General features: G+C 32.6%; 2 protein-coding genes across 5 annotated transcripts in view; one reads left to right on the top strand and one right to left on the bottom strand.

Moving 5' to 3' along the window:
• LOC123691807 (teneurin-m) overlaps nt 1–10637 on the bottom strand; it is a 208635-nt gene extending 197998 nt beyond the window's left edge. For all 4 annotated transcript variants that reach the window (XM_045636371.1, XM_045636372.1, XM_045636373.1 and 1 more), the window contains exon 1: nt 10458–10637. In XM_045636371.1, coding sequence (XP_045492327.1) covers nt 10458–10491 — 34 coding nt within the window. In that variant the 5' untranslated portion in view covers nt 10492–10637. The remainder of the gene's footprint in view (nt 1–10457) is intronic.
• On the top strand, nt 2885–6039 carry LOC123691808 (tigger transposable element-derived protein 1-like). Its single transcript, XM_045636376.1, has 2 exons — nt 2885–2959; nt 3316–6039. The coding sequence occupies exons 1-2, from the start codon at nt 2957–2959 to the stop codon at nt 4645–4647; spliced, it is 1335 nt and encodes a 444-aa protein (XP_045492332.1). The 5' UTR covers nt 2885–2956; the 3' UTR covers nt 4648–6039.
• Nucleotides 10638–13336: the final 2699 nt, after the last annotated feature.

Raw genomic sequence — 13336 nt, 5'->3', positions numbered from 1 at the left:
ACCAATCATAATTACTAATTAAGATTAAAAATATATTATGCACCTATAATAAAGAACGTTATAAAAGGCAAATAAACTACAAAGCATAACGCTAATTAAAACTTAAGTGACATTTCAGAACGCAACATTAGTTCCTTGCAGCGCTCACAGATGGCGCTAGCAATACCGCGGCCTACATCCGTGACTAATCGCGCGCCATTCATTGCATCTTCGTTTGATGCACTCAAGTTATTCTTATGCCATGCATATTCAAAGGACTGTCGTTTCCAAGTTTCAACTGAATACGTTAAATGTTAAAAGCGCATCATTGAAGGAAGCCGTTTTGCCCGATTGTGTTGCGTTTTTAGGTTACGTTTTATGCTTCAAGCGGAAAGCGCTTCGCGTTGTATGGGAATTTTTGTAATTTTATTCATTAATTCTATAGGTAAGAAATTGTATAGCTTTCGAATAACATTTTCTCGAATTACAAATTAAATTGCTGTAATAGTTTGTATACGAAACATAGGAATTAGTTTAATATTTGGGACTTCGCGGTAGATTATAAATTGTGTACTCTTTTCCTAAAAATAAAAAATAAAAAACGACGTGTGGCACTCGGGGACTGCCGCGGTAAAGCTATTGCATGCTATGCCTTCAAGCCACACCTCCGTCCGTCGGAGTGGGGAGCGTGAGGTTTTTTCGTTACGGAATTTCTGGATTCGGCCCCCGCGCTCAAGGCCCGCGATAGAAGCTATGCATAATGCAATAGCTTAAACACTTTTAATCAGTACTTGATGAAAATTGACAAAAGTTTGGATATAAGCGATTACATAACCATTAACCATAAATGATAACAACAACAACAGCCTCACCGTAAAACAAATTACAACAAGAGTTACTAAAGAACTCCTTTATTACTTCATAAATGCCCTCAAAAAAAACGTAAAAGTGACCGGAACGAATGTCCCAATAATCGCTAATTTAATTACCAGTAAAAATGATATAAAACCTACGGAACCAAGTGAATACCGCATAAAAACATAGTCTGTTCGATTGTCGTTAAACGATACAAATGGCTTTTTAACAGTCACTTGTTTGAAATAAATGGTTTATGTACATAATATCTACATGCTTTTTATTTACAGTCTAGCAACTTATCTAGATTGAAAAAAGTAACACCCATGCTACCATTTTAAGCAGGCTAAATTAAATATGATACCTACCAAAGATATCATTTTTAAATAGGTAAAAATTTAATTAAATAACAAAGAACTTACACATAATATTAAAATCTCATCTCTGTACTAACTACTAGATAATACATACAAGTCCGATCAGCCGTTTTTTTTCCCGAAAAAGCATATTCATACGTATACTTACAAATTTTCGCCTGTACATACATAAACATAATCTATACTAGTATTATAAAGCTGAAGAGTTTGTTTGTTTGTTTGAACGCGCTAATCTCGGGAACTACTGGTCCGATTTGAAAATAATATTTTCTTATTTAATTCATCGAGGAAGGCTATAGGCGCTCATCTCGCTAAGACCAACAGGAACGGAGCACTGCGGGTAAATCCGCGGAGCACCACTAGTCGAATAAATAAATGTTTGAGTTTGATTATTAGTAAGTAGGTAATTACCGCGTCACACATAGATATAATATTAAGCGCTATCGAGCTAAAAGGCATTGCCACAGTATTATGAATCGCTATCATTAGCAGAGTGATTAATGCGTAACCCAATTCCCGTAGCCGACAGATGCCCGACACCCGCTTCACTATTATAATTATCAGTATAATTAACGAATAGTGTATCGAATTAGTCCTTTAATTTGTATGTTTATCTCGATTGGCTGATTATGTATTGGTTATTAACGTATTACATTTCATTCGTTGTAAATGGATTAAGATTAGCTAAAGAAATATTTCAAGAAAATAACTGAATACATAATATGAATTAAACTGTGTAATCAGCCTGCCCAGAATGAAACATTAAATTTATTAACTAAAAACATGAAAAAAATACAATAACGAGTTATAGGTTACAAATAAATAATTACAAATTTGCATTACCTACTAGACGGATAAAATAATAAAAAAAAAAACAAATAAAAAAATTCGCTTCAAAAAAAAACAAAAAAGGGAACACGCTGTATTATTCCGTCCGACATATTATCAGCATAATCAAGCCATTCGCACCTCAATATCATCTACATCTGTGCCAATGAATATATGAATAACATCCGAACTATTTTTCAATTTTCCGCCACAATACATATGCACATTATCATATTGAAGGGATCATGCTAATTTGATTGATGTATAGTTTTACCTTCTATACAAAACCGGGGAGGGTTTATATCATAGCTTTGTAAAACGAGGAAGTTGGAATAGCTTTTTTTAATTTAAAACAATACAGAATATGTGCAGGCAAATTTAACTAACATTCTGTTGAAATCAATTTTATATTTAAGTGTATCTCTGTTTCTCTGTCGATATAATAAATTACTTCATTTGTTCACAAAACAAATTCTACAATGTATTCTAACAAAAACTACTTTCTATAATTTCTGTATCAAGTCAATGTAAAAAATATTTTCACTGTACAAAATTAAAGAACAAGTCAACAACTAAATCCTTCAAACAACATGCAAGACCTCACCTATCCTATATTCCATAACAATTATAAAATCATACAATTAGGGTAATTGCGCCTGTTCGCGTCCGCGGTGCTATTCGCGTCCATTTTACGCATTTGATTTAGAAAATTCACGAAAATAGGTATACTAGCACACCAATAAAACGTAAGTTTATTACCACCAACAGCGCAATACTTACGAGACACGCACACATATACAAAACATTCGTGCGCATAGCGAAACCTGTTTATAAAAAATATTTAGTTTTGGTTATTCAACGAAAGTGCGCGAACGTGCGGAATGTTAGAAAAAAAATAGTGAGCAGCGGCGCGTTTAATGGTGAGTATTTTATTGTTTTATTTGAATTTTAGAATATGTAGTTGTTTCTAGACCTTGTTAATGAAAAATGGAATAGTTTGAATTATGAATTCCCATATTTCTTTTGTATTTAACGGCTTAAATAAGGTGGACGCGAATTACTACACCAAATTTGTAAAACTTCCAATTTGCGTCCACAGCGGACGCAAACTATACCTACAAGGTATAATAATAGAACAAATTGCGCCCACTTGTTTTTCATAACGTACGATTGAATTGTTTGTAAAAATATTTTTAAATGTATTATATTATACGTATAATGTTGAAAACAATTTTTTTTAATTAAATTAGTAATATTTTTATGCTATTTTTTTCAGTTAAAAATGAGTTCTTCGAAGTCACGTAAGAAAACGTACACAGAAGAAGATTTAGAGAAAGCCTTAAATGAAATTAAAGGGAAGAAGAAATCTGTAAGACAAATATGTAAGGAATTTTCTATTCCTAAGACAACAATATTGGACAAAATCAGTGGCCGTAGACCAGGTGGAGTTAAGAAACCTGGACCAAGACCAACTCTAGGAGTAAATGGCGAAAAAAAGGTAGTTGAATGGCTGCTTAATATTTCTAAATGTGGATTTCCAGTGAAAAAACAGGAATTGTTGCAAACTATTGAAAAAATAATTCATGAAGGGGAAATTAAAAATAATTTTAAAGATAATCGTCCAGGTGAAAAATGGTTTAAAAAATTTTTGGCTAGAAACAAAGTAATTTCACTAAAAAATGCGGAGGGAATAAATAAAGCCAGAGCTCAAGTAACAGAACAGTCTATAAGACTGTGGTTTAGACAATTAGAAGAATATTTGGAGAGTATAAACCAAAAAGAAATATTGAGTGAACCGATGAGAATTTTCAATGGAGACGAAAGTGGTTTTGCTCTTTGTCCAAAGACAGGAAAAGTTATAGGCCCGAGAGGGTTCAAAAACTTATACCAAATAAAGCCTAATAATGAAAAAGAAAACATAACGGTATTATTAACTTTTAATGCGAATGGAGATATGTGTCCACCTTGTGTGGTGTTTCCATACATTCGACCACCAAAAGCTGTAGTGGATAGTATGCCGCAAGAATGGTGCTTAGGCAAATCGGAGACAGGTTGGATGAGAGGAGAAATATTTTTTGAATACATAACTAACGAGTTTAACAGCTGGATAGTGGACAATAACATCAAAAAACCAGTGCTACTGCTAGTAGATGGGCATAAATCGCATATGTCATTAGCGCTAAGTACTATGTGTGAAAAACTGCAAATTATTTTGTATGCTCTTCCACCCAACACTACCCATATTTTACAGCCAGCTGATGTTAGCGTATTTGCACCGGTAAAAACATATTGGAAATCAACAGTCCGCAAATTCCTATCAAAACCAGAAAATTTTAATTCTGCTGTCACAAAAACAAATTTTTGCACATTGTTAAATGATGTATTGAAACATCCTAACATGTCTGACAACATAAAAAATGGGTTTAAGCGCTGTGGTCTTTACCCATTCGATGCAAATAGTCCAGATTACACTAAATGTGTAAGAAATACTTTGGAAAATGTTCAGGCTGCTTGTCAACAGTCACACGATGTTACTCATTCAGATATAAAATGTTTTAAAAAAGTTTTAAAAGTCCTGAAGCCGACCCTAAAAGATAAAAAAAATTGACATACGGCCTATTACGAAAGCAGTCAATACGTTGAAAAAGTCTCTCTCTGCAGAAGTAGGATTTGCCGAGATCTCAATCGAAACTGAATCTGATAGGTCGCATAAGGAACTTTCAAAAGATAGAAATAGTTCTATTGATTGCGAATTGGATGCAACCAAAGAATTAACCATCTCTTCACTACGCGAAGAAGTTGAGAATAAAAATAATGAAGCTAACTCCAATCCTATAGTACAGGTCCAAACAGTATCAGCCCAAATACATTCTACACCCAAACAGTTTACACAAATAACCACAAAAAACAGTAATATAGCAACAGTATCATCCAAAATTGAATACAACGAAATTATAGAATACCAAGGTAATTCTGCAACTATTGATAGTAACAAAAAAGATTTGTTCCCTAACTTATCTCTTTCGACATTACATCTTTCGGACAGTTACTTTGACGTCGGCTCTATCGTGTCCTTAGACGACGTCCTTATTCTACCGTTACAAGATATTGCATCCACGTCAAATACAGAAGAAATAATAGAAACACCTTTGAATTCTACAATCTATACAGCCAAATGTTTATCTTCAGAAACGTCCCCTTCAGCCTTTTATACAGCGAACAACAAACAACCATGTTTAGCAGTGGTTGGAGAATTAAATCAAAATAAAAACACTGATCCATTTAAGAACCACCTGATGTTGCCAGATATTTCTAATAAACAAAGAAAAATTAATCAAAGAACACCAGCAGCAATATCTTCTTTTGCATGGAGAAAGTATTATGAAGACAAAGAAAACATTAAGAACGAAAAACAGGAAGCAATACGAAAAAGAAAGTTAGAACGAACAGAGAGAAATGAAAAAAAAAAATCTTTCCAAAACTCTCAAACGCTTCGTAGAACTGCTCCAAAACGAAAAAAGAAGATAAATCAAAAAGATACACAAGAGACGTTTGAGAAAGGAAATTTACCAGCTGTAAATCGATTGAAATGTCCTGAATGTGACGATGAACTAATTTCAGATGTAGAAGACGACAATGAGAAAAATATTGGCTGTGACAAGTGTGATAGGTGGTATCATCTGAAATGCACGCGATTTGTGGGATTGAGTTATTTGGAGGTCAAAGATACGTCTTTTGAATGTGACTATCATTAGGTAAAATTCTGAGGCTATAATAATCATATCTTGTCTCATCATTAGTTATAAGATTCAGTATTTCTTTTAGTAATAGGATTAAAAAAATATTGTACTGGTTAATAATTGCTATGCCAAAAAATTTTCATAAATCAAGACTCATCAAAATCTCTTAAATGATTATAATATTCCTTGTGATTTTAGAGTAAGCTTCAGAACTGATTATTATTGAATTTTAAATGGACAATTATCATTTATTTAAATGCTTTATTTGTTTTTATTTTAATTTCTTTTATTTCGTTTCTTGTTGTTGTAGAATTAGAGAAAAATATTGTATTGTTTAATTGCTACGACGCGACGTGGCAAAAAAAAATTTATTAATCAAGACTGATCAATGCAATAATATTGTACACAATGTGTGTGTGACAATAATATTTCTTGTGATTTTAGGGTAAGTTTCAGAACTGATTGTTTTTTATTTCAAATTGAAGTTATTGTTTTTTTTTTTTTACTTTTTTAGTTCTATCAATGTTGAGGTTATACATAGGTATTTTTAGTATTTTAAAGTGAATGTTGATTGTTTTTGTAATAGATATATCCTTATATAAAGAAATTGTTAAAATCAAATCTTTGTTTACTTTAACCTAATAAATATCATCCCTTAATTCCTTTTCTAAGCTGGTGGACGCGAAGTGATCCAAGGGTGGACGCTAATTGGATTTTTTGGACGCGAACTGGGTAAAACGCCTAATTCTGCCCTTTCTCTAAATAATTAAAAACCACAAGACTTTTCGAACACAACTGAAAGTAAACCTGAAAATAGACTATATAATTAACACAATACATAAATTTCCCTGGGAAATTCCTATTGGAACATTTTTATTTTCTCCTTCAAACTTTCCAACTGCACTAAGTGGACGCGAACTGGCACAATGACCCTAGTGCCCGTTGTTACGTGGGAGTCCCGTATTTATAGTCGTTTGGATGCATGCGTGGTTAAATTAACCGGAAACTATAATGCGGTTAAGATTCCATTCAAGTCTCAAACTTAAACGTGCCACCCTATGGGCTCGTGAGAATCGATTCAATCACCTAAATACGTGGGATAGCAGGTTCATGCATTTACTCTTTTAATCGATGTAAACAGACACTGATATAATGTAGCATTAAGTACAAGTAAGTTGATGAAACCTAATCCCAAGCAATGAAAACGAAGTGACTAAGATTCACTAAGATCTGGAATAAATAATAAAAGTCAGTACATACAAACTACTACGCGTAAGACCTTTTTGCTATCGTATAAAGTCGAAGCAAACACTGGCAGTTAAGAATTAAAAATTAAAAACCACGATTAAAAAAAAAAAAAACTAAATTTGAATATTACATATCCGAGATCATTTGCAAACACATACAAAAAGCACACACTGGCAGTTAAGAATAAAAAATAAATCCCACACAAAAAAAGCTAATTCAAAATTCGAACGTCCCATTTCTCATTCGTTTAAAACATTAGCATTACCAGTAGCTAAACAATCGATACCAAGTTACCATGACGGTGCAGTTTGCTCCAGTGGGTTCCGTCCGAGACAGTCAAACTTTATCATACAATTGCTTCCAAGTTTCGGACGTGGAATTTTAGATATAAGCAGACAAGACGAGAGTTCAAAATATTTAGATTTATCTTTGGTTTGCAACTTTAATAAGTCTATCGCTGCGGACGGGAAATAAATCGGTGCAGATGTACCTAGTTAAAAAGTTTTATTTGATCGAATAAAATGAAAAATCACGAAATCTGTATTCCGTTTTCAAAATGTCTTTCATTTCGTCGGTTTTAATTTCGTACAAACAATAATTAGTTACCTACCTACCATCTTAATGTACACAATTTTGAATTCATACGGTACTAACATACATACCTACTTAACTATTCCACAATAAATCTTATAATAAGGTCATTCTTATAAGCCGAACTCATAATTTACTCTACTTATCAAGGGAACTCTAAATAAATGTATATTTTAAAACCAATAAGAAAGGGCGGAACTGTCTTTGATACAACACATAATGGGTACGTGCCAGCATAAGATTGCGGGTGGTCTTCATTTTATATTAGGGGTCCATTGTCACATAACAAAAATTAAAAAATATTAACATGTTTTAAATAATTAAAAAATAGAATCATTCGAAAGCAAAATATATTTTTGTCGTGCATAAAAATTAATAATGATACAAATTACAATTTTAATTATTAAAAAAAATATTCTATATTAAACCTATTTCCATGAACAAAAAAAAATAGCTTACTTAATTAGTAGGACTAAAATTCATTTCACATTCGGTTTCCATCGAAATCTCGTAACCGTTTGGATTAATGAACTGTACATTTTAATGAGCTTGTACAAAAACTTGTAATAAAAATTATATCAGGAACCACATTCAAACGAGCCGGCACACGCTTGGCCTATTTGTTTACGTGCAGAGGTGTCATATGAAGTGATTTGTTGACTCAATATTAGCTATCGATTTCAATGGTCAAACATAACTTTTTTGTCACCGATAAAATATGGACTTTGGGAATTTGAAATGTCAGCCTCCGTGATATTTTAGGCGATATTTGGTTATCCATATGGAAAGTTTGTTTTCTGTGAAGAATTTTAAAGGGTTTATTAACGTTTAAACTTCTTCTAACTACGCGTATAAATGTAAAATTACTTAAGATAGGTACCTAGTACCTACCTAACTACCTATTCGGTCGAATTTAAAAAATCGATGATGAATATTTTGCTGGCATATTGTAAATAATGAGTACCTAACTAGGTACTTAAATACAACATTAATTATTATTATTTAAAGAAAGATATTTGTGTTATCTAGGTACTGCCGAACCCCTTAAAAATATTGTTTACAAAAAATCATTTTTTAGAAAATGTAGGTACCTAATCCTATTAATAGGACCTAAAAGCACGTACCTACACTTGTGTAAAAATGTATGTACATGGACATGTAGGTACACTTATTACTGACTAAACGTACTTATTTACATTTAAGCCTTACATTCAATACATAAAACTATAATCGCACAAAAACCACATAAAAACAATAATTGGTTTGATTAATCCTGTGACTCGCTGCACCATAATTGAACTAATTATAACAAACGGTAGTCTATAAGTTAATAGGATTACAATATTGGATCGCGTTAATTACCAATTATAAACAAGGAAAATTATTTCGTCTATTATTTTTTATCTAGACATATAGGTACCTACTTGAGGGAACATGACTGTAATCACGTACCTACTTCTATAGGTATTTAATTAAAATAGACTTGGAAGTCATCAATTTTTCACCTATAAAATAAAACGAAAATAATATAAGGTAGCTCCGTACGTACCTATGTAGATATTTAAATTAATAGGTATATTAATTTTAACTTACAATACAACTTCGTGACTCTGAGAGGTTTTTCTTTTTTACTGATCGAGATTTTTTGCTACGTATCAATAACCAGATGTAATTGAATACTGAGGTAAGAATGCTTTTTTTCAATTACATTCATGTATTATTGTAATAGAACTCGTCAATATTCTATCAATTTAACTGAGCAATTTAATAAGAAAAAACAAATTTATGAATAGAGCTTAAAATATTGATTTGTTTTTTCGATAGTAACGCAAAATTTTCGTATAGGTAGGTATAGGTACATTCCCTATATTATACAGATGTAACACATTATGAAAATAACCAGTAATAACTAGTTTATTCTCTATTCTAAACATCGACACGAAATGTGCAAAATATCAATAAAAGTTAAAACACTGATTTCACGAATGCAACTTACTACCTAGACAGTTAGACACAACATTCTACCATATCAATTCATGCTTTCTATTAGTACATTCTTATATCTATTAACAAGCAATGCAATTAAAAAGAAAAATTCGATCTAACTTGTTAAAAAAATCAAATCGTTTATAACAATCACACCAACACGCACAGTGAGAAGAAATCGCGTCATCGTTCTATCAACTGAAGCACCCTTTGGATCCTTAATTGAACTAAATCATCAATTTAACCGATCTCATGTTTATCTTGGTTAAATAAAGAGTTCTTGTTGCTCATTAGCTATCTCCAACACAAACGATTCCAGTCTCAAATAATGTACGTTTGTTTAGCGTTCGTTATAACATCTTTATTTTCAAAGCGTATAACGTGGCGGCTATCTTTGAACTATTTTTGAATTCTTCATTGAATAAATATTAATCGTACGCAAACTGAACACATTCATCTCATTAAAAAATAATAATAAAATTTATCAAAACATTGCGCCGGTTTTATAATATCTGGAACACCATGACACCTCATACAGAAGTTTACTAAAATCTAATTTGAATTGAATTTTAGTTGCAACACTGCAAATGCGTACTAAATTGTCAATATTGACCTAAAAGTAAATTTTTAGTTATCGCTATCGAAAGCTTTAATGTTCATTTAAGTTAATGCTTCTTCAAACAATTCTCGGAAGTAAACATCACGCACATGACAAACATATTAAATTATGGTCCAATAGGAATATCGATTTCTATCAAAACCGCAAGCCAAACACCACGAAAGACGAATAAATCCACGTTATAAATATATAGAGAAACCGCAAGATTCTTCACAACTTATAAAAAACACTTACGCTGATCGAAGAAGCAGCGATCCAAACCATTCATAACGCACAAAACATCATAGTGCACTTCACAATTTATTCGTCACACAAACTGTTACACTTAGAATTCACAGTGCACTTAATCGGACACAACGTCAGGGCGGGTGCTTCGGGCACCGATACGGGAGTTTGTTACGTGTTGCCGTTACGACGGTCGGCGCGCGACTGAATTGCGCGCGGCGCTCGTGCTGTTGTGGGGTGGTGGGGCGAGGGATGCGTGCGTTCGGAATTCAACTTCCCACGTGCTTTGCGCCGTCCCTTTCTTACAGGACGGGTTAGCTTTTTAAAAGCCGTCGACGCATCGATATGCCTCAAGCGATGCTCGGTAACCTTGTTTATGCGTACTGCAGCTAATAATAACGCGCGAATAACACTCGAAGCGCATTTTGTTGTCGTTTGTTGCGTTTTTTATTGCACTTGCGGTGTGTGTGCGTTGTTTTACTTTCCGCTTGGGTGCCGGCGATGTGCACTTGTTTGTTGTCTTGATTAGCTACCGTTTCATTTGACATTTATTGTGTTACGTTACGGTGTCTTTTTAGAATTGATTATGATTGAAAAAGTTTTTACTCGTAGCGTGTAAGTTTTGATTGAGATAATACAAGTCATTGAAATAATACAACTGCCTCCTTTGCTTTTAATTTAAATAATGAGATTTTAAATTTTATCATTTATGTTATTGAATAATCCGTGAAAAATTAATTGTTTTTTTTTTTTTAATAAATTTAGCACAAAAGTCACTACCATTTATATGCGTTCCTATTTTTAAATATATAGGTATTAGGTATGTATTATGTAGGTTTCCAAAATTGCAGTAACAAAAATGGTAAAACGCCACATTGGAAATTCGATAAAGACCAAAAATAGTTATAGTGATTGATACAGACTACACAAATACCTAGTTAAAAAGACAAAGTGCATCCGCGACAAAAGGGGAGTGACCGAATTAGGAGATATTCTACAAAAAACTTAATGTATTTCTCAAAAATCTATATCGGTGGTCGAGGCATAGGGTTGACAATTAATAGTTATAAAACAGTGATGTAAGAATACTGTTTTGGTGAAAAATAATTATTTATTATTATGGAATTTGTCTTAATACGATTAGTAGAGAGTTATTTTAGTATCCCATAGGTTCAGTGCTTTCGTGTTGAATTAAAAAAATAATTGAAAATCCACAAAAATATAACAGAATGAAAATATATAATATAAAACCTTTGAACATGTAGATTTTATGTATAAATATTTCCGTGTTAACATTACCACCATCATCCACCATTTTAAATGCGAAGTTGAATTGTCACCCATTTTAATATTTAATGAAACGTCAAAGGATTACTGCTCTCTTTCAAATGACTCATAGAGCTGGAAACAGACATAAAAGCGTGCAAAATAAAACTAATTATCATCGTCCAGTAATTACAATTATTTTTTACGAAGGTCATGACTTTATCCTCGCGCACGCCTACATTGTTCATTAGAATAAAACCTCATTCTATTCACTATTCCAAAGTTTATCACTTGACTGACAACCCTGATAGTATCTTATCGTCTGTCACTCACCACAGAGGTTTTACTTTAAACCATTTTAACTCAATACTAAAGATAGTTGACTCATTGTTAAAAATCCCTTGGTGAGATAGTACCATTTTTTTGATTTACGAGCTGTTGGTTACTTTAGGACTTAGGTAATCTGCAGACGTGATACCTGATAGCACGTAATGGACTTTTAAAGTATTTTTGTGGACAAAAATGTGCCATAGATAATAATAGATACGAGACTGAGAAATTGTGGTAAAGAGGAATGGAATTCTTGAAGGTGAAGATTTAGCATTTTCTCCTACTTAGATTTCTGTAACACAAAAATGTTAGCATTAAGAAACACTATTAATGACCTATCCAGGTAATGATAATTACTAGCTATGAACGCGAAAAAAATATTAATTATGTTTAAAAATACCGAGGCATATAAAAATACATTAAGTACTCATTAACACGATAAAAATTAATAACTGGCAGTATAAATAAGCAATGTTGTCTGATATGCGATATTATTATTCACAATAAAAATAATTGATAAACATTACATTTCCACTTGCTATAATAAATAAACAATAAATCGTCGCAAACGTCTGTTTATCAAATACTTCGCTGGTATCATCCAAACAAATTGTAATGTATAATCACTCGTTCATGACTATCAAAAAGGCGGAAACTTTAATGACTCGAAGAAATTTCGGTAAAACGATATACAGCCAACGAACTCCAAAGTCCTTTAGAACATATTAAACATTATAACGACTCCGTATTCTCAATTAAAGCTCCCACGATGTATGGCGTCATTAGGGATTCCTTGCCGAGTGTTAAGAACATTACAAGGCAGTAATCTAATAAATAAACAGGGGACAAGGGAGACTGTGGGGCTCGAAGGACTTAGGCCTGCGAGCGGGATTGTAGTACATCGCTTTGTGAATTAGAATATTTATGAAGCCGAGCTACCAAGGTGTATTGTTACGCCGCAATGAATTACACTTTTGCTCCGAGTATTGTCTAACAAGTGTTGGGATAAATGTATGCTAAATATGTTGATACATAGATAGTTGTTGTTTTGAGTTGGTTTTAGCTTCTGACAAAAAGGATAGTTTACGTTATCTGTGTGTAGCGAATAAACAATGCGTTGTAAATTTGTAATTATTTTAGGACGGCTGGTTATTAAATAAAAAAAATCCTGCAAATTATTATCCTTAGTTTTTGATAGTAATGAAAAATGTGTTATGAGAAAGGAATAATAAAGTGAGTTAAAATAAAGTATAAACGGCATTTATTCAAAAGTTACGTCAAAGTCAAAGTAA

This window comes from Colias croceus, chromosome 5 (genome assembly GCF_905220415.1).
Source record: "Colias croceus chromosome 5, ilColCroc2.1".
In the NCBI taxonomy this organism is placed as follows: domain Eukaryota; kingdom Metazoa; phylum Arthropoda; class Insecta; order Lepidoptera; family Pieridae; genus Colias; species Colias croceus.
This window is presented reverse-complemented; position numbering and strand designations above follow the sequence as displayed.